The sequence below is a fragment of the Populus alba genome, chromosome 14, assembly GCF_005239225.2.
Source record: "Populus alba chromosome 14, ASM523922v2, whole genome shotgun sequence".
In the NCBI taxonomy this organism is placed as follows: Eukaryota; Viridiplantae; Streptophyta; class Magnoliopsida; order Malpighiales; family Salicaceae; genus Populus; species Populus alba.
In genome coordinates, this window is record NC_133297.1 from 2800847 (window position 1) to 2824715 (window position 23869).

Below are 23869 nucleotides of genomic sequence, written 5' to 3' on the forward strand. Positions count from 1 at the left end.
GTATCGCAGCCATCTAATATGAGGCAGCACTCATGGCAGGTATGCATGATTAATTTATTGAAATATGTAGTCATCCTTGAAAACTTGGGCAGCCTGTAAGTCTGTAACAACTACAAAAAGCAGATTTTTTTTAATACACCGAGTGTTTAGATAATTAGTCCATGCTATAGTTAGTTTTACATGAAATTCACTAAAACAAATTTATTTAAAATATTGATTAGAAAAAAGGTATAATTTATAACTTTTTTAAAAAAATTATTTTTTTAAAACACAACTGTAAAAGCTACCATAATATCAAATGATTATAGCTTTACATATGGATTTCATGATCATATGTTGTCTTACATGTATATTATATATATGTAATCAATACTTAGTTTAAAACCATTACCAATAGATTCAATGGTTTGACTAACGCATAAAATGCTATGTTGGGATTATATATATGCTAAAGTACTAATCAATGCGCATTAATGAATATGGTAGAATATTGTATGCTAGACGACTTGCGCATATAGTTGATAAATCACTGAAATTAACTACGCAAGAAAATAATTAATAGATGGCTCGAGAGAATCAGCTGCTAGCCATCATTTAATTAACATGCAGGAATCTTGTATTATGCCTATTGAAGCTACATCACTTTCAAATTGAATGATCCTTGGCTCCTTGCAGTAAATACCAACTTATTAGCACGTGAAGCCTGATGCATAAACAGTCAGTCTAGGAACTTACCAAGGCCGATTCAGGGATCAATCGCAAAGTCAAATTTAAAATGGATTCATACCAGAAAAGTCTCTCTCAGCAAGTGGATGCGTGAAAGCTTTAATCACCATCTTAGTTCTATTTTTCGTTCTAGCAATAACATTTTCAATGAGCAATGAACTGTATTATATTGGCTGCATGGGACATGCAAAAATAGTAAAGAAAAAGTACCTCAAGCAACATATAGAGATACTCAAACTGTTCCTTCCAAAGAAGAGAATCTTGGGGAACATAATCATGAAAAACTTTGAAATCATCTTGACAATTTTCCACATTGCATTTTGAAGATTTTATTTATTCTGGTAATTCGCACCATTGCAGCATCCATCCCTGAAGTCTATATATAGCAACCGTGGTAATAGCTTACAGGCATCCAGCTGCAACACCTCTTTCTTTCTCTCTCTATAGCTCTCATTTGAAGCTTAATTAATCTTCTTTGAGTTTTCCATCAATTAATTAGAATTATTCTCTCTGTTTGTCATGGCCAAAGGTAAGCTCGTTTTCACTAGTACTTTGATTATTGTGTTGGTGTTGTGTTATGGAATCACTTCTAGTGTGGGAAGGCTGTTGAAGACAGGGGAGATCAACACCAGCAGTTCCAGCTTGCACCGCGACCTTTTAGTGTCTGAAGCACGTTCAGAACCCGTCACACCTGGTCCGGACCATGCTGATGCAGAGAGTGATGATTTCAAGCCAACGACTCCAGGCCACAGTCCCGGGGCTGGTCATTCTACTCCTGGACATTAGGAAGCAGATATGTTCTTAATTATCTTGAAAGAATCTCCTATGGCATGTAAAATATATATTGTAGTTCTGATCATATGGCTTTTATTCACGCAAGCTGTCCTTGAAGCCTGTTGCGCGCTTATGATAATTACTATCCTCCATATATATATGTATTTGTATATCTCTCCACCACATGGTGTATATCAATAAAGTTGTGAAATTTCCTTCTCTGTACACCCAGAAGTTGAAAAGAAAACCGGTCCATGCAGGTCCAGCAGGGTTATCAGATGCCACCGATCCTGTGTGATAACCATGGAAATATATGCATATGTATATGTACATGTGTGGTGGACCGAATTAACATATATATAGACACGCACGCAGTACATTCAGACAACTTAAAAAGCTTGATGGTCAGGGAAGATCAGTTCTCAGCTTCTCATGAATTCCCAATGCAAGTGCCTTGTACTCGGAAGAATTAGTGCCAAGCTTGTCAGAGCTGTTATACTCGATAAATCTAGCCTCCCCTCCAGCTTCTTATGCCCACTTAAGAACATTGCCCTCCTAAGTAAACTCGTAACATTTTTTTAAAACAATAACAACCTCAAAATGATAAGGATGCTTGCTTTTGTCAATAAAAACGAAAAGCAAGATGTTGTCCAAGAACTCATCATATATGTCTTCTTCTACATTGAGTGTGAGTGTTACTGCTGTAAACAAAAACATATCTAGTATAGGAGAAAAATATTTATAATAAATTTATCTCTAAAACAATTTTAAAATAAATTTTAAAAAACAATAACAACAAATATGTCTTTTTTATCCTTATTATCTCTATCTTTTTTATTTTGATAAAGTAACAAAACGCTATTTTAATTCTCAAAGGTTGTAGCAACTTCTGTTTTTTCATCCAATTACAAAGAAAAAAAATATTTGTTTACCAAATAATTTTTTTTTTCATTGGATCCCATAAATAATTATTTTTCAAACCGTAGTTTTTATATGAGCTAATAAAATAATATGTTTTTCATTTATAAAAAATTAATTTTTTATTTATTTTACATATAAAAATCTATCTCAAAATAGCTTTAATAAAAAAACATATTTTTTTAAAACTTGGTTTTTTTAATCCTAACTAAAAATATATTTTTTAAATTTATTATATAGTCAAACGGTGATATATATATATAGTCACATCACCAAGAAAGAAAGGTTCTACAGAACAGACATTTGTGGCTTTAGCCACCAGCGGCCGCAATTTGTCCTCTGAGATTGAAAAGATAAATCTGGAGGCAATTATTCCTTGACTTCGAAGTCTTCGATACCTAAAGTATTCCTTGATGACATTAATAAACCTTATGTTTCCAGCAGCTAGAATCAAAAGACATTATAGAAGTTTTGAAACGATGCAGTATCTCTAAAAGTGCTTTCTTGCCAAAAGAGTGTTTGAATAAACAAAATTAATCAAAAAAATGGTGGGAGTTGGGACTAGTTGCCCCTTCGACACTCCAAAATCCTCTCGTCTTGTAAATAAAACACGTGTTCTTACAACAAGGGCATTTTAATTTAATTTGACACAAAAAACATAATTTAGATTTGTTATGTTGGCTAACACGTGTTTTTACACATGCTGGCTAAATTCATATTTCATAAAAAATAGAAGAAAAACAATCCCATTTGAGCACCAATGCCTCGGCCTTTCCGTGGTTCGATGAATCCATTCGAGCATGATGGGTTCGAGAAACTGAGCCAGTGAGGGGTGGATGATTTAGCCCACTTGACAGGCCTGGTGCATTTCAACGCGTATGGTCAAGTTTATGGGTATATGCTTTTAGAGTTCTGATTTTTCATTTTGCTGCGACTCTGGATGCAAAGGTCATGTCCTTGTCGTTCGATGAGTTTCGTTAACTTTATGTTGAGGGCGACGTGTCCGCTCATGACACTGTTTCCGCACGTTAACTGGCTTGGACTCAATCCATTGTCGAGTCCATCGCCACGTATACTATTTTCTACCCGGCCCAGAGTTTTCCATTTTAAGATTGTTGGTTGTTGTAAAATCTGGTCTGATTTAAATTCAAAATTCAAGTCGAAGATCGGGCTATTTAGATGAATCCAGATTTTAAGATTTTTTTTTTAAATTTAAAAAATCAAATAAAGTTTTATTTAAGCTTTAACCGGATTAATTACATCACGAGTTGATTCATTTAATTGAATTAATTATAATTTATTATTTTTCACATAGTTTAATAAGAAACTCATAATATCATATTAATAAATAACTAAGTTAGTCTATTAGGGCTAAGTCTATTACTGGCTCAGTGAGATTTTGGTAGATCATTTACTCACTCGTGGATTTATCTCTTAAATCTAAACAAATTATATATTCAAAAAAAAAAAAAAAAAAAGCTGCAACAATGAACTCCGCAGCAACTCGTCTCGTAGTGCAATTAACCTGGCACGTTGTCTGAGCAATGGATAACTCTCTTCAGCAGAAGAGAGATTCAAGTATTTGGAGGAGAATAGAAAAATGTCACTTGCGCAGGCACATCGAACTGTGGAATTTTTTTTTTTAAAAATAATAATGGTAAGATTTATTTTTATTAATGTGTATGCTTCAGTCAGTTTATTTATATCTTAATTAATTTTATAAATTTTAAAATTAATGATTATATAAATTTTCAGTAGTTTTAAAAAAATTTAAATTTATAATTATTAAAAAATAAATTTAAAATCTAATTAGTTGAATTATTTCTCATAATTAATTATAATAAATTTTTAATTGATACACCATCAACATCTCAGCTAATATACAACATGTTTATTAAATCATGTAAAAAAATAACACAACTCTCAAAACCTAACTATTTTAAGATAAATAAAAAGATATATTAAACTAATAAAAAATAATTTTGAAATTAACCGATCAAACCAAATGGAATAACTTTAATATTTTTTTAAAAATAAATAAAATAATGTTATTTTTTTAAAATAAATTATTCAATTTTATTAACAAGCTTACTTGATAACTTAAAATTATTTGAATTAGTTTTCAATCTGAATTTAACAACTATAGTATATACCACACAATTTTCATAAAGTAGTTTTTAGCCCTATACTGATTTTACTATCTTTACAGTATTTTTTAGCCCTACGCTGATTTCAGAAAACAAACACGAACCCCAGACGTTAAAAAAATAGATCGCAATCACATCCTTTCCAATCATGGAAAACCCTCCTCTGTGTTTCCTTCTTATCACACAAAAACTCTGCACTGCAGAATCAAGAACCTTACTATTTATTAACAGAATAATAATAATAATTAAAAAAAAACTAACGGATAAGTTTAGTTTAAATTTGCTATTCAAAGTAAATCCAAAACAAATCTAAAATCAACCGAAAATATCCCACAGCACCCGAAAAAAGCCAGGCAAACGCAGCTGGCGGCGGATCCACGAGAGCAGAACTAGCGGCTGTGATCAAACCTCGCTTCCTCGATCCAACGGACTTAAACACAACAGCGCTTACACCTCCATAAAAAAACACTCACTCTCCTAAATCTTCCTCTTAGACCCTAACCGTCTCCCTCTCCATACCCTTCTCTCCCTCTCCCTCTCCCTCTCCCTCTCTAAGCTCTCAGATTTATTCACAATTTAATTTATAAAGAGAGAAAAATAAATATTATTTATATTCTTACACCATTTTTTTTATTTAATAACAATAAGATGCAATCCAGCGGTTCTGATTCACAGACACAGCAAGAGCAGAATCAACGGCAACAGCCGCCGCCTCCACCGCAGCAACAACAGTGGATGCCTATGCAGTACCCGGCGGCGGCTATGGTAATGCAGCATCAAATCATACCGCCTCAGCATTATGGACCGCCGCCTCCACAACACTACCTGGCTGCCGCGTACCACCAGTACCAGCCGCATCACCACCATCTCCCGCATGTACAACAACACACACAGAAGCAACAAAGAGAAGGTTCTGGGGAGAATAAAACTATATGGATTGGTGATCTCCATCACTGGATGGATGAAAATTATTTACATTCCTGCTTTGTTTCCACTGGCGAGGTATGTATATATATAATATCATATATATTATTTATTCATTTATCCGCACACATTCAAATCCATTTTTTTGTGCATGTTAGATTATTTTGTGATGAACTGAAGCAAAAATTGCATGAGCTTATAGCTTTATGCTAAATATTCTAGTTTGAAGACAATGAAGGGAACATGGAAGTGGTGTGTCTTGTAACTTAAAAGGGTTATGGGACACTGACACTAATAAATAAGAATCATTGAAACGTAGTTTACTGCGCATGGAATGTTGATAATGATAGAATATGTAAGGTTGGAAGAGGGTTTTTTTGGATAAATTACGTGAGGCATCAATTTGGATATTCAAGGAGCTAGTTCCTTATAATGATGCATTGCTTTTGTGGTGGGAAAGGAGTAATTGTTCTGTACAATTTTAATGAAATAAATTGTTTTTAGAGTTTGGTGGGTGTGGCCTTTTGCATCTGACTACCACTGTTGTACATTGACAGATTGCTTCTATCAAGGTTATTCGCAATAAGCAGACAGGTTTGTCCGAGGGCTATGGATTTGTGGAATTTCTTACACATGCCACAGCTGAGAAAGTTCTACAGAACTATGGTGGCATTTTGATGCCTAACACAGAACAGCCTTTTCGTCTCAATTGGGCAACATTTAGCACGGGTGATAAGCGATCAGATAATGCTCCTGATCTTTCTATCTTTGTAGGAGATTTAGCTGCAGATGTTACTGATAGTTTGTTGCAGGAGACTTTTGTTAGCAAATATCCATCCGTTAAAGCTGCAAAAGTTGTATTTGACGCCAACACTGGCCGTTCAAAAGGTTATGGTTTTGTGAGGTTTGGAGATGATAGTGAAAGAACACGGGCAATGACTGAAATGAATGGTGTATATTGTTCGAGCAGGCCTATGCGTATTGGTGCTGCTACTCCCAGGAAGTCCTCTGGATATCAGCAACAAGGTATTAGATTATTGTTCGTTCTTTAAATCTTTATCTTACAACTTAATTGTTTGATAGTGAGCCTTGGTTTTTGGTTTTTTCATGTAACAATTGTATTTTCAATTTCTTCATAATTCTTTAGGGCAATGATAAAGATGGATCTGTTTAGAAATTCTATTTCCTTCATAATTCTTTAGGGCATTGGTAATTCTATGATTCTGAACATGATCAGAGTATTTATTTTCCTACTTCATGCATGTTATCAGGTTTTTTTCTTAAAATGAAAAAAAAAAAGATAAAAAAAGAGTTGTTGCTTGTCCATGTACCAAGTTCTATTCCACTTGCAAAAGTTGTTTACTTCATTTCTTTTCCTTGCAAGGGTTTTGATAACCTGCCAGTGTTTTTCTCCTGTTTGTATTTTCGCCCTTCGGATTTTGTCATCAAACTGACTTCTCTTTATGATGTTAGAAAGGTCCACCTTCTCACCTGGAGCTCTGCTCAACTCTTCTCTTATTTCTTAGGTGGATATGCATCAAATGGTGCCTCTGCCCAAGGCTTCCAATCAGATGGTGATTCCAACAATACAACAGTGGGTTTTCCAGCTTCTTTGTGCAGTTTTAATCTTTTGGAGACCAATGTTTTTCTTTTGAATAGGCCATGTTTCTTTGTAGATATTTGTTGGAGGGCTTGACCCCAACGTCACTGATGAAGATCTCAAGCAGCCTTTCTCACAGTATGGTGAGATAGTGTCTGTTAAAATTCCGGTCGGTAAAGGATGTGGGTTTGTACAATTTGCCAACAGGTAACACCTGTGTCTGTAACTCGGCTTTGCCTTAACAATGTGTGAATAATAAAGTATTGGTTAGTTATTCCCTCATTATAGAGTTACTACATGATTCTCCATCTAACTTCAATTGGCAGGGATAGTGCTGAAGAAGCATTGCAGAAGTTGAATGGAACAGTAATTGGCAAGCAAACAGTGCGTCTTTCTTGGGGCCGCAATCCAGCAAATAAGCAGGTATACATTCTCCCTCCCTTTCTCTCCAGAGCCACCTTACATCCTATCTCTCTTTCATTACCTTGCCAGGATGCGATTGGAATAAATGTGAACTCTTTTTGCCTAAAAAATAAGAATCAGTACCACCACAGAGTTCCAGTGGTAGTTAGCTTGTTCAGAAATGTTTTTATATGTAAGTTTTGTGGGATAGCTTTATATTTACCTCTGAATGAAGCTTTGACTGCTTATTTTGTTAGAAAGTGATTGAGTGCTATTGAAATTGTAGTCCTTTTTTTTAAGGGTATTGAAAATTCTAGTCCAATTTTAACTCTCTCCGAAGTCCATCTACACTCAATGTCCAAAGCAACAACTATTAGAAATCATCTGTTTAACATGAGTTCATATTATGTTTCAAGCTTCCCTTTCTCTTTTCCATTTGTATTTGGTACATTTCAAGCTTTACCATTGAGCTGTTATTGTTGGGATTTGGCAGTTTAGAGCAGATTTGGGTAGCCCATGGAATGGGGCATACTATGGAGGACAGGTTTATGATGGTTATGGATATGCTCTGCCACCGCCTCATGATCCAAGCATGTATGCTGCGGCAGCTGCGGCATATGGGGCTTACCCTATATATGGCAGCCACCAGCAGCAAGTAAGCTGAGTGAATTGCACCACGAAACAACACGGGGTAGCTCTGGTAATCAGCATTTATCATGCTAGAAGGGGAAAATTTCTCTGCAGTTCTATTGGTTCTGTAGATTTCTTATAAATCCCTCCAATTTGTGGAGTGGAACTGAATTTTGATGACATGAGGTAGTTTTGCAGGGATTTAATCGAACATTTGCTTAGAATTACACTAGGTGGAAAGAAACTTTTATCTATTGGAATAGATTAGTTTGCAGGGTGCTGTCTTGAATAAAAGTTGTGCTCTAGCGCGCATCTGCCAGCTCTTTTCCACGTATGTTGAAGAATCCTACTCCACTGAGAGAGTCCCTGTTTGTCGTTGTTCGAGTCCGTTTGAATTACGACTTCTAATTTTAAATCATAATCTCAAAATTGTTTGTCATGAATAATTTACGAGTTGAAATAACTATGCCTTGTAAAAATTCTTTAATTTATTTCTTAACAAATATATTTACGACCTTTTTTAAATAAAAAATTAAAAAAAAATAATTTAAATCAATCTGCAAAAACAATTCCAAACATAAACTTATTCCATAGGATATGTTTTAGCAGGGGTGCTTGATATTTTCTTCGTATGATACCAGTTCAATTCAAGTGTCTGCGAGCGCCATTGACATCTGTGACTGCACGTTTTAAAAGCATTTTGGATGTATATTCTAGGCGACATCACCACTCTGTTTTTAGGTTGCTAGGAGTTTTCACAAAAAACAGAGTCTTGAAAAGGAATGGATGTCCACTGTGAAATGCTGTCTCTTCGAAGGTGCCCATGCCTGGCAATTGTTCATAATTGTGAAGGCTTGCTTTCGCATTTTCAAGCTGCGGCAGTCTTGTGCAGAACGTTAACTAAAAACCCGGCAACTGGCCTTCATACTTGTCAGTCTAATTTGACGGTGGAGTTGATGGGTTTGACAGAATAGGTGCTTGATTGAAACAGGAAGTAACGTCGTTTTTTTTTTTTTTTTTCTTCCCTTGCTTTATGAGCCGGAGGTTTTATTCAATGTATGGTATCGTCTGTCACGCGTTCCAGGCTCCCAGCAGCTCAGCCATTCACCCTGTTATTGTCGATTACAAAAGGAAAAACGAGAGCAGCAAAAACAGAGCATCCATGATAGATACATTTCCAAATGAATTAGTGAATCATTTAGCCATCTTCTGTGACGCTTTTGTTATTATGATGTTTAAAATGAGAACTGTCCCATGCTCTATAGAGCATTGTTGTCCCGGGATCCAGCTCGGTTTAAAAGTGTTGGTAATACAGTATATGTTGTTTTTTAAAAATATATTTAAATAATTTTTTATTTTATTTTTCATGTGTTAAAATAATCGAAAAATATCTAAAAAAGCATGGGCTAAATAGAAAAGGTGGACTTCTAGATTAATATTCTCGGACAAAAAATACTTTAAAAAACAAGGATGTTCGAGAGTGTGGCAGCGGTTATATTTCAAAGTGTTTTTCGCTTAGAATTGCATTAAAATAATATTTTTTATTCTTAAAAGATAATTTATATACCATTATATTAAAACGATTCGAAAACATAAAAACATTTAATTTAAAGCAATTTTTTTAATTTTTATAAAATGCAGTTCTAAACGGCATCAAAACTATAATTTATTGAGTTGAGTATCATTAGATAAACACTTTGAATAAAAATTAAATTACAAATAAAATTATATCACTGGACAAGAAAAAATAATCCATACAGTTGTGATGATGAACTTGTTAGGTCATTTGTAAGGTAATTTGAAATGTAACTCAATTTAAGTTAGGTTACGAGTCCGACATGTAAACAAACATAAATAAGTTAATTTTGAAGGGTGTAACTCAATTAATCAGGTCTAAATTTGTTTTTTAGAGGTCACCAGTTTGAGTTTCAAAAATCTCAGGGTCATTGGAGATTTACATAGTCGTTAATTTCAGGAACCATAGAATTAATTGAAATACATGCAAGCTGATCCAGATATTCATATTAAAAAAAAAAAAAAACCTGCAACCAAAGGCCCCTCTTTAACTTTACAATATTGGATCTTGCAAAATCTGAATGGCTTCGAGAGGCTTGAAGTCCACCATTCCATGCTTTCTTCGATCTAAAATTAGAGGTAACGTAGTACGAGGCCGTTTGGCACTGCGGTTCAAACTGTTTTTTGCAAAATTTTAATTTTTTTTTTGTTAAAATTGAGTGCGGTTTGTACTTTCTGGATCGTTTTGATATGCTGATATCAAAAATGATTTTTAAAAAATAAAAAAACATTATTGGCATGCTTTTCGGCACAAAAGTCTATTTGAAAAGCAACCGCTACCACAATCCCAAACACCCCATAATCTACTAATAAGTGCGTTTTAAGAATTGAGGCGTGGTTAAGAGAGTGAGAGTGTTTGTCTATATTGTTATGTCTATGTTTTACTTAAAACATATATACAATAATGTTTGGTAACACAGAAAAATATAAGTTATTATTTATGAGTCCCACTAAATTACATGTTTGAAATGCATGGAAAACGAAAGTAGGTCCTAAACTCCTACCTGCTTCTTATGGCTGCACTGTTCAGTGAACAATGCAGCATCCCTCCATAGTCACATAGTTCACTTTCACTAAAGTGAACAATTTTTTTTTAATCATTTTTATTTTTGAAAAATCAGTTAACATTTTGTTTTTTGAAAAATCATAATTTTTATTAAAAAAAAATTAATTTAAGGTGAATTAAATTTAATTGTACTGTAATCTCAATTTTATTCATGATAATATTTTACCTAATTTTATTGCATGCTTAAAAAATCATGGAAACTATACTTCTTGTCGGATGAATTTTGTATGTAATAGAATTGTAGGTAGTTTAATGAAACAATAAATTTTTTTATATATAAAGTATGATTTATTTCACGATGTAATAGCAATAGTTAAATCTATAATATTTAAATTAAAAATCATAAATATTAATATATATTTTTTTAAAATTATTTTATAACCTCAATTTCAAAAGCATTCTTAACCAAACACATTAAACTACTTTTTGTTCAACCCCAATTTCAACCACAGTTTTAACCAAACACCTATTTTTTCAAACCAACCTCAACTAAAAGTACTTTTTATAAAACAATTTTTTTCAAACCATAACCACAATAACTACCACAATACCAAACATATTATCAAAATTAGTTTTGTTAGTTGAATTTTAGTTTTTTTTTTTTTTTAGTTATAATCCCTTAAAAATACAAACTAAATGGTCGTTAATTTTAAAATTTGTAAAATTAGTCAAAGTATAAATAAATTGGTTCAAACACCTATATTAATAATAATAATAATAATAAAATAATGTGTTTGAGATTATGAGTGGACTATATTTTTTTTAAAAAAATGGGACCATATTTTTTTTAGCTTTAAATTATTTTTATATGTTTTTAGATTGTTTTAATGTATAAATATAAAAAATAAATTAAAAAAATATTATTTTAAATACATTTTAAAACAAAAAAGAAACCTTTAAATACTTCAAAACAAACACTAAAACCTAAAAATACATTTTTTATTTATTTTATAAGTTTCATTGAAAAAAACTTAACGAAACCTCACCGATACTTGTAACCCTAAACACTACCGAAGCATGGCCCTGGGAACCGGTCCCCCCCATACAACACATGATGCCCAAATCCGACGTTATTAAAAAAACATTTTAGATAACCAGACCGCCATTCCCATGTGGCCGTACTTTAGAAATCAATATCATCAACGGTGTTGATCAATGATAGTGGACCCCACGGGCAATGATGAAAGCTTCCTCCCGATAGTCCATTCGGGCCCATGGGTCAGATCTGGAAAGTGTTGGTCTCATGGGGCGCACAGTGCTTTAGGGTTTGGTAGGGTAATTGGGATGCAAACATTTTTTAATTAAAAAAAAATCTAAAACCCCTTCTCAATTTATGCCATTAAATCACGTTAGACTTTTTATGTATTTTATTTTGAAAATTCTAGAGATTCATTTTTTTAGTAATTTTTTATTATTAAATGATATGGCATTATATGCTTAATAATTTATTAATTGATACATTATATATTTATAATAATAATAATAATAATGATAAGATTTTTATTTCATAATTTAAAGATATTTTTATATTATAAATATCATATAATTTAATAAAAAATATTATAGGAAATTTGAGTACGTATAACTAAAGCTATTAAACTCATGTATATAATGCTTAAATTATAGGTTAAACGAATTAACTTAATCAATTTAAATTATATTATTCCAATTTTTTTTTAAATAATTAATATAGTATTATTTTAATTAAAAAAATCAAATTCGATTGTTTTGTAGCTAATTCATTATCAATATTGAATTAACTTTTATTCAATCAAATTAATACCAAGTTTATGAATTTAAAGTTTAACATCGTAACAAATTCCTTTTATTTTTACTATGTATATGGTGCTATGGTGGTTTTTATGGTCGAGATAAAGTAAGTTTTTAAAAATATTTTTAATTGTAATTTTAAAATTTTAAACTTAAAAAATATATGTCTAATTAAAAATGCCATGAGATAAATTTTATATATAAAATAAAAAGAATATATTAATAAATAATAAATAATATTTTAATTTTTTTAAACCAAGATTTTAAACATAATTGTTTAAAAAATTCAATATAAAAAATAAAAACTATTTTAATAAACAGTTTTCTCTAGTCCCAAATGTCCCATGGAGATTAGAGAGGACAGTTAATCTTTGCTCCAAAAGGGCAGGCACATGCCATGAGTGATTGGTAACAATGATCGCCCGGCAGGAAATGCTAGGGTGTCATTCACTCATTGAATTTCTTCTAACCAAACAAATCCACGTGGCTTCTAATGGCTTCGACAGGTGCACCTAACCGTAAGAAATTATTTTCACGTTCTTACGTTTATGGTCGGCGCCGCGTTAAATTATGATTTGTTTTAGGCTTTTAGCTCCTGGGTTAGATGTCATGGCTGAGGCAATAATACATAAATAATATTATTAATAAATAAATATATATATATAAATAAAAGCAATTAATCTGGTAACAGCTGGCAATTGAGGCCTCGCTTCCCAATCCAACACGTCGCCGATGGCACCACCAGTCTCTCCCTTCTCTCTCGCTCCTTCACTTTCTTCTTCTTCTTCTTTGTGCCTGCAACTTCACCGACGATTTTTCCCTCCGTCTCTTAGAACCTCAGCTTCTGCATCTTCTACTTCGAATTCAGCGCCCAAAGTCGTAGTCACTAGAGAACGAGGCAAAAACGGCAAGCTCATTAAAGCTCTGGTGCTCTCTCTACTTCGATTTTCTCTTGTTTCTTTTAGCGTTTTGCAACTAATGTGAAATTATTCCAATTTTGTTATGTGCATTGCTGTGGACATCAATTTTTTTTCCTTAAATGCAGAAAAGAAGGCTGCTTTTTTAAACATTTTGTTTGTTACCAATCATTTTCTACTGTATAATGTTGTGGAGGACCGTTTCTGTATGCTCTATTACGATGAACGAACGGTGGAGATTTGATTTTAGCTGATAATAATAAAGTTAATCTCTTTTTGGGATTTTCAATGCTGGGAAATATATATTAACTATATATATATAGTTATAAATTTAGTTCAAAGACAGCAAGCATTCCGTATGGTTTCTCTTACTGTTTGTGCACAGGCACAAAATGCTGCCAGTAGCTGTGTTTGTTGCAGCATTTTAGAAATGAAGAACCTACATGTAAAATTCTGTACAAGGAACTTTCTGTGTGGTATTATGCTTTTAATGATTAAATCAGATATGTATAATTTTTATTTTATTTATTTTATTTTTTATAGAGTATTAGGGTTGTTTTGCTGAAAATAAATCCTGGCGCTTCGCTTCATGTCCAATCTTCTTTACTGGGGATGTGATTAATGTTCTAACCTTTAGCAATGTGGGAGCAATATTTGAATTTGCCTAGTGGAAACAGCAATTTTGAATGATGCACCAAAATATGCAAGTGATTTTTTCTTGTATATATAGTTTAACAGAATATAGGGATAAGTGAGATTTATATTTCATTCTGAATGCAGGCGAAATATGGGATAAGTTGTTTGGAGCTTCCACTGATTCAGCATACACAGGGACCTGATTCAGATAAACTATCTTCTGTGTTATGCAGTACTTTCTCGAAACTTTGTGGTTCACTTTATGGTATTGTGGAACTACTATTACTGTTAGATGCTAGGCTGTTGCTTGGCAAACTTTCTCTATTTGGTCTTTAGAAGGTAAAATGCAGCCATATTGTGGTTGGACTGTTCTCTGACTCCCAGGGGGTCTGAAGAGTCCTGATTTATCTTGACCTATATTGCTTTATCTGTGTGTTTAAACTCAATTACTGTCAGAGGATTATGCTTGTGTGTATCTTTTATGTCCTGTGTTCCTCGCTATTTGCTTATACAAAGGAGATTGTTTTGCACTCTAAAATTTCTTTCATGTATTTTTAGTAATGAAAGTTTCTTGTGCGTGCTTGTGAGTATTTTTGCACCTTGATTTTCTCCGTGGCATCCATATTTAAGTAAGAGTGTTTCTTTGAATTGAGTTTTCATGCCCAATGAACCATGCAAACAACAACTGTACAGATTACTTTATTCTTTCCTTTTATTTTGTTGCATTAATGGCAGAAGATAGTGCGTTTGACTGGATCATTATAACTTCCCCTGAAGCAGGCTCTGTCTTTCTGGAGGCATGGAAGTAAGTGTTTGTTGTTTCTGGCAAGCACTCTATACATGTTTTCACTGGCACTTAGAATTTTCCTCAATGATTTATTGAAGTTGGTATTAATGTTTTTTATACATAATGCAACTTGAATCCTAAATGCTCAGTCACTTTTCACCTGAGGATGTATATATTCTCTTGTAGTTTTTTTGGGAATCCTAAATGCTCTTGTAGTTACTTTTGGGCTCCTCTTACAAAGTGCTCACTATTCCGCTTCTGCCAAATTCCACCCTTCTACTCCTGCTTCCCTTTGGTCTTCTCCAAAAACAAAACAAGGTGGCACATGCAGCATGTTATGCTGCCTTCCTGCTGGGAAACCATACTTGGTTTTGTTTGATATACGCTATCATTTCAAGATATTTAAGTTGATCAAGCACAATACTAGTCTTTTGATTGTTCGTACTTCTTCTTTTATAAGTAACAAATTAAAATAAATGAATAACATTGCCCTTAAATGTTGGTCCTCAGGGTAGCTGGAACCCCAAAAGTTAAGGTAGGGGTTGTAGGAGCTGGCACAGCAAGCATTTTCGAGGAAGTAATGCAATCATCAGAGAGATCACTTGATGTTGCCTTTACACCATCAAAAGGTACTCATGGATGTACTGACATTGGCAGTTCCACAGATATTTTGTTGCCTTCACTCCTGTATTGTGTTTTTCCTTTGTGTCACTTGATCAATGAAAAATTTCACCATTAAGTGAATCCATGTGATTTGTTGTGCTGATCCAAAGGCAAATTATTTAGGCCATTGCACATAAATTTTCTGCTTCATTAGCTGCTATTAGATTATTGGGACTGTCACATGTGATTTTTCTCACGAGTCCTTTAACTCTTCAGCAACTGGTAAGGTTTTGGCATCAGAGCTTCCAAAGAATGGAAACAAAAGATGCACTGTATTGTACCCAGCTTCTGCAAAAGCAAGCAATGAGATCGGTAAGCATAGTGTCTCTGGTTGTATTCTTTTCTTTTGGCCATTTTACCCCTCAATAACTTATACGGTGCTGTTTTGACATCTTTGATCAATTGTTTATTTCTTGACTTGGTTAGTTCACTGAACTATACACATAATCTCTATGTTAAGTGGGTATATGATTAAATATATAGGTTACTTTGTTATGTTTCACATAAAGAATAGTGTGATATGTGTAGCTGCATTGACTTTGTTTAGTGAACTAAGGTGCACAATAGGAGGCTAAGATGGAGCAGTTTACAAACATAATCCTGACTTGCAAATTCTAACACTTAGTAATGAAAAAGATGTGTGGTAGTAAAAGATACCACTCCTTGGCACTTTATGGATTTTGTTTCAGGTTATGCTGTGCAGAGGATACACTTTTAGATGGCCTAGTTTTGATGCTAACAAGAAAATGTTTTAGTACACTGTCTCACCTGTTATCATGTTTGGAGTTTGATCAAAAATGTATTATCTCAATGCATATATTACAATTCAACAGTTATCACTATTGAAGTCTGATCTCTATATTGGAAAAGCTGCAAAAGAATAATTTTTGGCATTTCTTTGTCATACACTTCAGAACAAGGTCTGTATAATCGTGGATTTGAGGTTGTCAGACTAAATACATACACAACTGTAAGTATTTACTCCTTGAACTATGATATTCATTATTACTACTAGCATTTATTAAGAAAATACTTCTCAGAAACCTGACTATAAGGTTTGGACTAAGATGCTGGTCAGCTCTGAATTAGGGGTTTGCATTCTGGTAAAAAATGGCTATTTTAGAGAATGTTTTGAATTATTCAATTTTTTTTTCATATTCCCTGACCTGAAATAATTTTTCGATCTTCCAAATTATATTTCGGGTAATTCGGGTAACCTGAATTTTGTACCCATTTACCCACCCATTATTATTTTTTTTACCCAAAATTCCTTTAAAGTAGATAAAATTATGCCCAGGGAAAATTTTGACTATGCAAAATTAGTTGGTTTCTAGAGCAGCTATAGATGTTCCTTGATTCCAGGCATTTCTTGCCCTCTATAGTCTAGTGTCAGTTAGTACTAAACTGACGTACAAACCCAGGAATTTGATTCTACTAGTTTGCATGTTGGAGTAATCCAATCTTTGCAACAAAGGAAGAATATTTTAACAGTCTCTGAACACTATCCCCAATCTCCATCTTGTTCATGTTCTATCTCAGACTGTAGCTCATCTTGCGATTGGCTCTGACTGTGGTACAAGTTATACACCATAGTTTCTGTCGTAGTGTTGTCTGTAGGAGCAGTAACTGGATAGGATTTTTGGTCATAAAAAAGTTAGTTACAACTGACGTTGTCATCTTCATCTGTATTTGTTTGTCCAGGTGCCTGTTGGTCATGTTGATGAAATGGTTCTGAAGCAGGCAATTTCAGCCCCCGTTGTTGCAGTTGCTTCACCTTCTTCAGTTCGGTAAGGAGTTGGTTGCAATTTTCATATAACTGATACCTAGAACTATCTGTTGATGAGGACATTCTTGAAATCAATTTGCTGTCTTTCTATCATATCAATCAATTTCGTATATAGGCTACCAAATGGTTGGTCACTAGAGTAGCAATCCTTACTTGGTTCCTTTTAATATGACAAGAAAATTCACAGGGATCCCTTTGTATCCTCTCTCCATTTTTATCTATCTAGATTAACCAAGCTTATTCTTGGCCTAGTTTATTTTATAATCTTAATTCATGTTCTTTCATTTTGACAGAGCCTGGGCCAATCTTATTCCAGAGTCAGAGGAATGGAACAATTCAGTGGCCTGTATTGGGGAGACAACTGGATCAGCAGCAAAAAGATTAGGTTTTAAAAAAGTGTACTTTCCAAGACAACCTGGTCTTGAAGGGTAACCCTCATTCTCTAGACCACTTTTCTGAGTTTTTTTTACCTCGTGCCAATATCCAGTCTCTACAGTATTTGATTAATCATCACTGTCTCTGTTGCATGAGAAAAGCATTAATGCTGGCTTGTATCAAGATTTTATGAAGCATTGTTGTTTAGTGCTTGAAATAGACTTTAAGCGAATTGAAGTTCCACCATGAGAAAAACATGCCTCTGTTTTGGTGTGGAAGTAAGAAAGCTCTAAGGGGGTGTTTGGGATAGTGGTAAATGTTGTTTTTTGTTTAGAAATGCATTAAGATAATGTTTTTGTTTTATTATTATTTTTTAAAATTTATTTTTGATACCAGCATATCAAAATGATACAAAAACACCAAAAAAACAAAAAATTCAAGCAAAAAAATAAACTTAAATTTTTTGAAAACTCCTATACACCTTGTGAAGTGCTGACTGGTTCTATACTGAGAGTCTTTGTCTTTCATATATCGGAGATATTTGAAATTATTGTTCTCATCCAGTCATTGATCTGGTCGAAACATTACCTATGTGGAAACCATTTTACTTGATTTTTGATTGTCTTCAATTGCTTTTACTTTTATTTTCACAAGAGTAATTAATTTGAAATTCTTTCTTGCCTCGGTTATATGACCACATAGCATTTCTCCTTTCATCTTTTCCTATTTTTTAAAAATCGATGGAGGACATTTCAAAGAGCAATTTGTCCTGTTTGTTGGCCCCTTTACTCTTCATTTTTAATAAAGTTCTCATGCAGGTGGGTAGATAGCATCCTTGAGGCCTTAAGAGCACACAACGATTCGTAGAAGTTGCTTTTTTCTTTTCAGGTAGCCACATAATAAATATAGAACCCTCAAGATATTGTCTTAAATACTGTTTTCTTATTATCTCTTGAAGTATTTTTTGACATACACCTCTCCAGCTCCCATTATTCTTTGGCAGGCTGACAAGATTGATGCAGCCTTGCCAAAGTGTCTGCATGCAAAAACTGGTTGCAAGATGCAAGATGCAAGACAAGGATGCAATTTTTCAAGCAGCAGAACAGAAGCCTGGATGTAATGGTATTCGGAGGGATCAACAATGTTGGTGGAACTCTCCTATGAGGTTAGTGAACGGGCAATTCAGATCAGGTTGCTGGCCGGGAAGAAAGCTATGGAGATGATATTGCCAGAAAAACTCTCAACTTGTGTGTGCATTTTTCTCTCTGAGATTCAGTTAGTGTATATTTGTCAAAACTGAAGTGCCATGTACCACTAGCTGAGCTGAACTGCAAGCAGAAACATATATTATGGGTACTGTTATGTTGCCTATTTTTATCATCTTACAACACTGTTGTATATTATTAGCTTATAATGGAAATTAGACGTTTTGTGCCATCAATGTTTGGATAGCATTGCCGCCTTCAAATATGATAGCAAGTGTACTCAAACGAGGTGCTCAATGATTTGATATGGCCTCTTTGTGAGGGCTGATTGAGCTCTTTAATGTTTCTCCTTGCTCTCGGGAAAGAAGACCTAGACCTTGCAACCTTCTGGTTAAGCCATTGTGTCTCACTGGTCAGGGTGAAGTAAAGGTGCGATCCTGAGAGTCAGGTATTCAAAATCCAATGTGGGTCACGAAGTCTGATGTAATTTTGAAGAGGCACTACACGTAGTGTGTGTAGAGTCGGGGCATTTACAGTCCTGCGATGCGTGCTATCTTTCCGAGGCATCGTTGAGTCCTAAGATGATGAAGCAGAAGATCTCTGTATCTTTCCAGACACGGGAAGCAGCTCGTTCTTGCTATTTTTGTTAGGGTCAGGGTTTTGGCAGAGAACTGTTTACTATTCCTTGCGTACACACGCAAGAGCAGTCCTTAGGTTTTAGAGTGGAGAAATTTGAAGTTGCTGTGGGGAGATTTTTTAGGAAGTTCCGAGAGACATCGGGGTGTCTATGAACCTCGTCAGGGCTCCAAGGTCCAAGCTTTCTCGAGTATTTGGTGTTTCATATGAGCCCATGTCGATATGTCTGTTCTGCAAAATCGAGTCCATAAAGAAGTTACCAACAGTGTTGACAAAGCTTGAATCACAAGAACACGAAATGAGATGATCATGGGACTTTAGGTTACAGCTCAATCTCTTCGCACTCTGGTCTTGGGCTTGAATTTCAAACAAACAAATTACTATGTGCCCGCTTTGGATTGCAACTGTATGCTTATAGAGTCACTTTTTATCCTGTTTATTTATTTTTATATTTAAAAAATATTTTTTAAAATTTTAAATTAATATTTTTTTAGTTTTTTTTGATTATTTTGATATACTGATATTAAAAATAAATTTTAAAAATAAAATAATATTTTTAATACTTTTCCAAATAAAAAACATTTTAAAAAAACAACCGCAACCACACTCTTAACCATATAGTTAATGCTTGTTAACTTTAATTTCAGGGATGTCATGATACTCATGAATTAAGTTTTTATTATATTTTATATTTTTATTGAATAAAGAATTTATATATTTATAACATAATCATTGAATTTTGGATATCTATTCATATGTCACTACCTAAGTATTATTTATTATTCAACATAAAATAAAATAAAAATTAATATTTGTGTGTGTACATATATTAAATGATAAAATTATATATATGTGTTCATGCATATATGTGTCTAATGTTAATACCATTGCATTACAACAAGACATCAATAAATACATAAAAAAGAAAAAGACTGAATTATGGTTAAAATAAAAAGAACCCTAAAATTTTATTTTATTTCTGAAATAATAATTTGACAAATTATGCCTCCTAAAAAGGTTTACAATGTCTTTTATAGGCTAGAAAAACTAACCTAGACAAGAAAACAAAAATCAGAATCCTAACTAACAAAGAAAATTAATACAATATAAAAACAATAAACAATAAATTCAAAAATAGGTAGGAAGAATAGCAAAAGTAGCCCAGATAATAACTTTTTAACCTAATTTTGAGAGATCTAACGATTCAATGAGCAATGGAATCATCCTTTAGAGGAAAATAGCATGTAGAAACTAGTATAAAAATTTGACTCTAATTCCATAATCAGATATTCTTTTATTAGCTATTATTTTAGTTTGGCATGATTAAGTCTTTTTTAGGTCTAAATCTGTTTTAAATATCCATAAAAACATTTATTAGGCTAGGGTATCCATATAGTTTGTTTGGAATAGATTCTATATAAATACTCAAAACCCTTGATTTTAGCAAACCCAACTACATTAATTTATGTGAATTAATTTTTAAATCAAGTTTTCCATCGAGTTTAATGATATTCATTAAGTATGTATTATCTATTTAGGTAAAATAATTAAAAACACTTATTCAAGTGTGAAGTTGTCATCCCCACTTATTTCTCTTTCTCCAAACCCTAGCACATGCTCAAGTCTTATTTTTTAAAAAATATTTATTTACTTTCAAGATATTATAAAAAATTAAATCTTATTTTTGCCTTTTCTTATATGTACAACCTCGTAAAATTATTTACGATATAATTTAAGCGATACACATCCTTAAAATTATATTCAATTCAGATCACAAGTCATAAATATAGTATAAAAATATTTTAAAATGAATAAAATAAAATAAAATATCAAAAAGTTCTAAAAATACATATTGAATAAAGCAAGATATCTCGATAATAATAAAAAATTGGCAATTGATGAGTTTTAGTAAAAAAAAAAAAGAAAATAACAAAAATAAAAATGAAAGAAAGAATACAATACCAAATACCCCCTTAACGTTTTTCCTTTATATTAATTTTTGAACCAACATGAATTTAACAATATTCTTTTATCTTAAAAAGCAGCTCTCATATCGTTCCAGTATATTTTTTAAAAATCAACAATTCTTTTAGATATTGATTTCAAGGTTTAAACTAAGAAAATTACAAAAAGAAAAAAAATCCTTAACTACCGGATCAAGTTCCTGGAATTGCTTGCTTTTAATAATAATTAAATTCGCTATTCAACCATCTTTTAAGATCAAGCACAAGCTTCGAAGATATTATCTTAGCATTATTTTTGACACATGATATGATAATGGAATTTACCATGATTAGAAGACAAACCCTCTCTTGAAATGACTGCCGAGAAAGGCTAGCTGGCAACCCAATTAGCAAATCTTATTTTATACGATGAAATAGTTGCGTGGTTTTTGATTGCACCATGAATTACTTTTACATCAAAACCACTATGATTAAGTTTTACTCTTCAATAATGGAGATTTGCTGGCGTCTCTTCGGATGATCTTGCGTCGGGGACCGAAGCCAAGGCAGTAAATAAAGCAGTGACTGTTCTTCCAAGCATCAAGGGCCAGGCCCCGAGGACCAAAGTGGCTTTCGATCCTCACCTCTGGCGATGAAAAGAGAGACTTTTGGCAGCTGCCTTTTCTCCTTTATCAGTTTCCTTTGAAGCCCCATTTTTGCCATGTTCGATTTTGGCCTCACGCCCATGTAAAGTCGAGACCCCAGAAACCCATGCACAGAGCAACCAGCTTCCGAGGACAGGAGGCAGTGGGGACAGGCCACTTAAAGCCAATGGTCGCCTTTGACATTGATGGCTTGATTCTATGATTATATGCATTGGAGTTTTCTAGCCATCATATGATAGATATGATAGCATCCATCCATCCATTCACATTTTCCATCATTCCTATATTTGTATATTAACTAGTTTGATTTCCGTTCAATAATGTAGGATAGAGCTTTTGTTTTTTCAATGTTAAGAAAGATGTGGATGCCGTTAATACTTTAAGAAAAAATTAACCGCAAATTAATAAAATAATTCAAGAATTATACAGGATAATAAATTATAATAAGTTTATTGCTTTTAATATTGTAAAGCAGAGATAAATATATTATTTTTTAAAATAAATATTGGATATTTGCTTTAGTTAAAAATTGATTCTTTAAAGTTTTAATTGTTAAGCATTAACTCAACATTGAAATTTATTTTGAGTATGGAGAGCTCTATATAAAATTAATTAAAATAAAAATATTATATCAAACTTTAAATTAGTTTAATATAAAATGATTAAAAAAAAAGTTGAGTGATAAAAAAACGATAGATAGCTATTGTAACCCATGATGGGTTATATGAAAAGAAAGTTTGAATAATCCAATAAAAAAAATGCAAACAAAACAGGAAAACCTTAATATGGCTTCACTGTTTTTTTAATTTATAGTATTATAGTATAACCTAATCACTGCTGTTTCAACCATTCTGACCTGTGCCACTGATGCAGAACAGCCTGTCAATGCCACAACACAGCTCCAGGATGCAGAGGATGCATAAGAAGAGGTTGCCTTGAATTGAATTGCAAGACTACTGCAATTACTACCATGCACGAAGTACCAGCAGCACTCTTCTTATTAAATTTATATTCTTAGTTTTCCCTATTTAATTTATATTCTTAGATTGGCTTTAATGCCCCTTTATTTCTGCATTGTCTAGGACGTGGACTACGAGTCCTCTTTGATAGGGGATTTTCCTGCTACCCCTTTTAGCTTTCCTATTTAATTACGTAAGTTGTATTTGAGAAGGATTAAGGATGATGGCAAACTTATAAATACAAGCTGCCACCACCCTCCACAGGACACTTTTTGATTTAATCAATAATAATTCTTCTTCAGAAATAAACTTGTTACTCGTGGATTCGAGTATCAATTATCGTTCGTGGACTCGAACACATTACAATAAAAAGACGTTGTTCTTTTTATACGTTTCGCTGCGTCAGTTGGTATCAGAGCAGGTTAATCGTTGTTCAGATGTCAAACCCACTGAACGAACGAGAAACCATGGACGGCGGAAACCATGAAAACAATGAAATCACACAGGCAGAATTTAGAGCTTTCCAGCACGAAACACAGCAAGCCTTGCAAGCCATACATGCAACTCTTGCTAGATTAACCACTGGAAATAATCTGCAGCGTGAGGACGAGAGGGTACGCGAGAATCACCGAGAACGCATTGCCCTTGCACGTGAACACAATCCAATTCTACGTAGGCAGCCAGCCTACGAAGAAGAAATAAGTGACGATGAAGAGTATGCTAAACGCATACTGAGACCCAATCGACAGGGTTATCATAACCTGG

At 33.4% G+C, this 23869-nt stretch overlaps 2 protein-coding genes across 6 annotated transcripts; both read left to right on the top strand.

The window, feature by feature from the left end:
* The first annotated feature begins 4871 nt into the window (after positions 1-4871).
* Positions 4872-8455, top strand: LOC118034208 (polyadenylate-binding protein RBP47). Its single transcript, XM_035039442.2, has 6 exons — positions 4872-5567; positions 6047-6515; positions 7016-7083; positions 7166-7296; positions 7416-7512; positions 7985-8455. Exons 1-6 carry the CDS (start codon positions 5214-5216, stop codon positions 8153-8155), a joined length of 1290 nt encoding a protein of 429 aa, XP_034895333.1. The 5' UTR covers positions 4872-5213; the 3' UTR covers positions 8156-8455.
* A 4752-nt stretch (positions 8456-13207) lies between these two features.
* LOC118034207 (uroporphyrinogen-III synthase, chloroplastic) lies at positions 13208-19133 on the top strand. Of its 5 annotated transcripts, none has more exons than XM_035039437.2 (10): positions 13208-13459; positions 14230-14350; positions 14821-14890; positions 15383-15501; positions 15752-15847; positions 16450-16505; positions 17237-17322; positions 17615-17749; positions 18515-18584; positions 18680-19133. In XM_035039437.2, exons 1-9 carry the CDS (start codon positions 13265-13267, stop codon positions 18561-18563), a joined length of 927 nt encoding a protein of 308 aa, XP_034895328.1. In that variant the 5' UTR covers positions 13208-13264; the 3' UTR covers positions 18564-18584; positions 18680-19133. The 5 variants fall into 5 exon arrangements, with proteins under 5 accessions (XP_034895328.1, XP_034895329.1, XP_034895330.1 ...); XM_035039438.2 differs by having other exon boundaries at positions 18700-19133; XM_035039439.2 differs by having other exon boundaries at positions 14824-14890.
* Positions 19134-23869: the final 4736 nt, after the last annotated feature.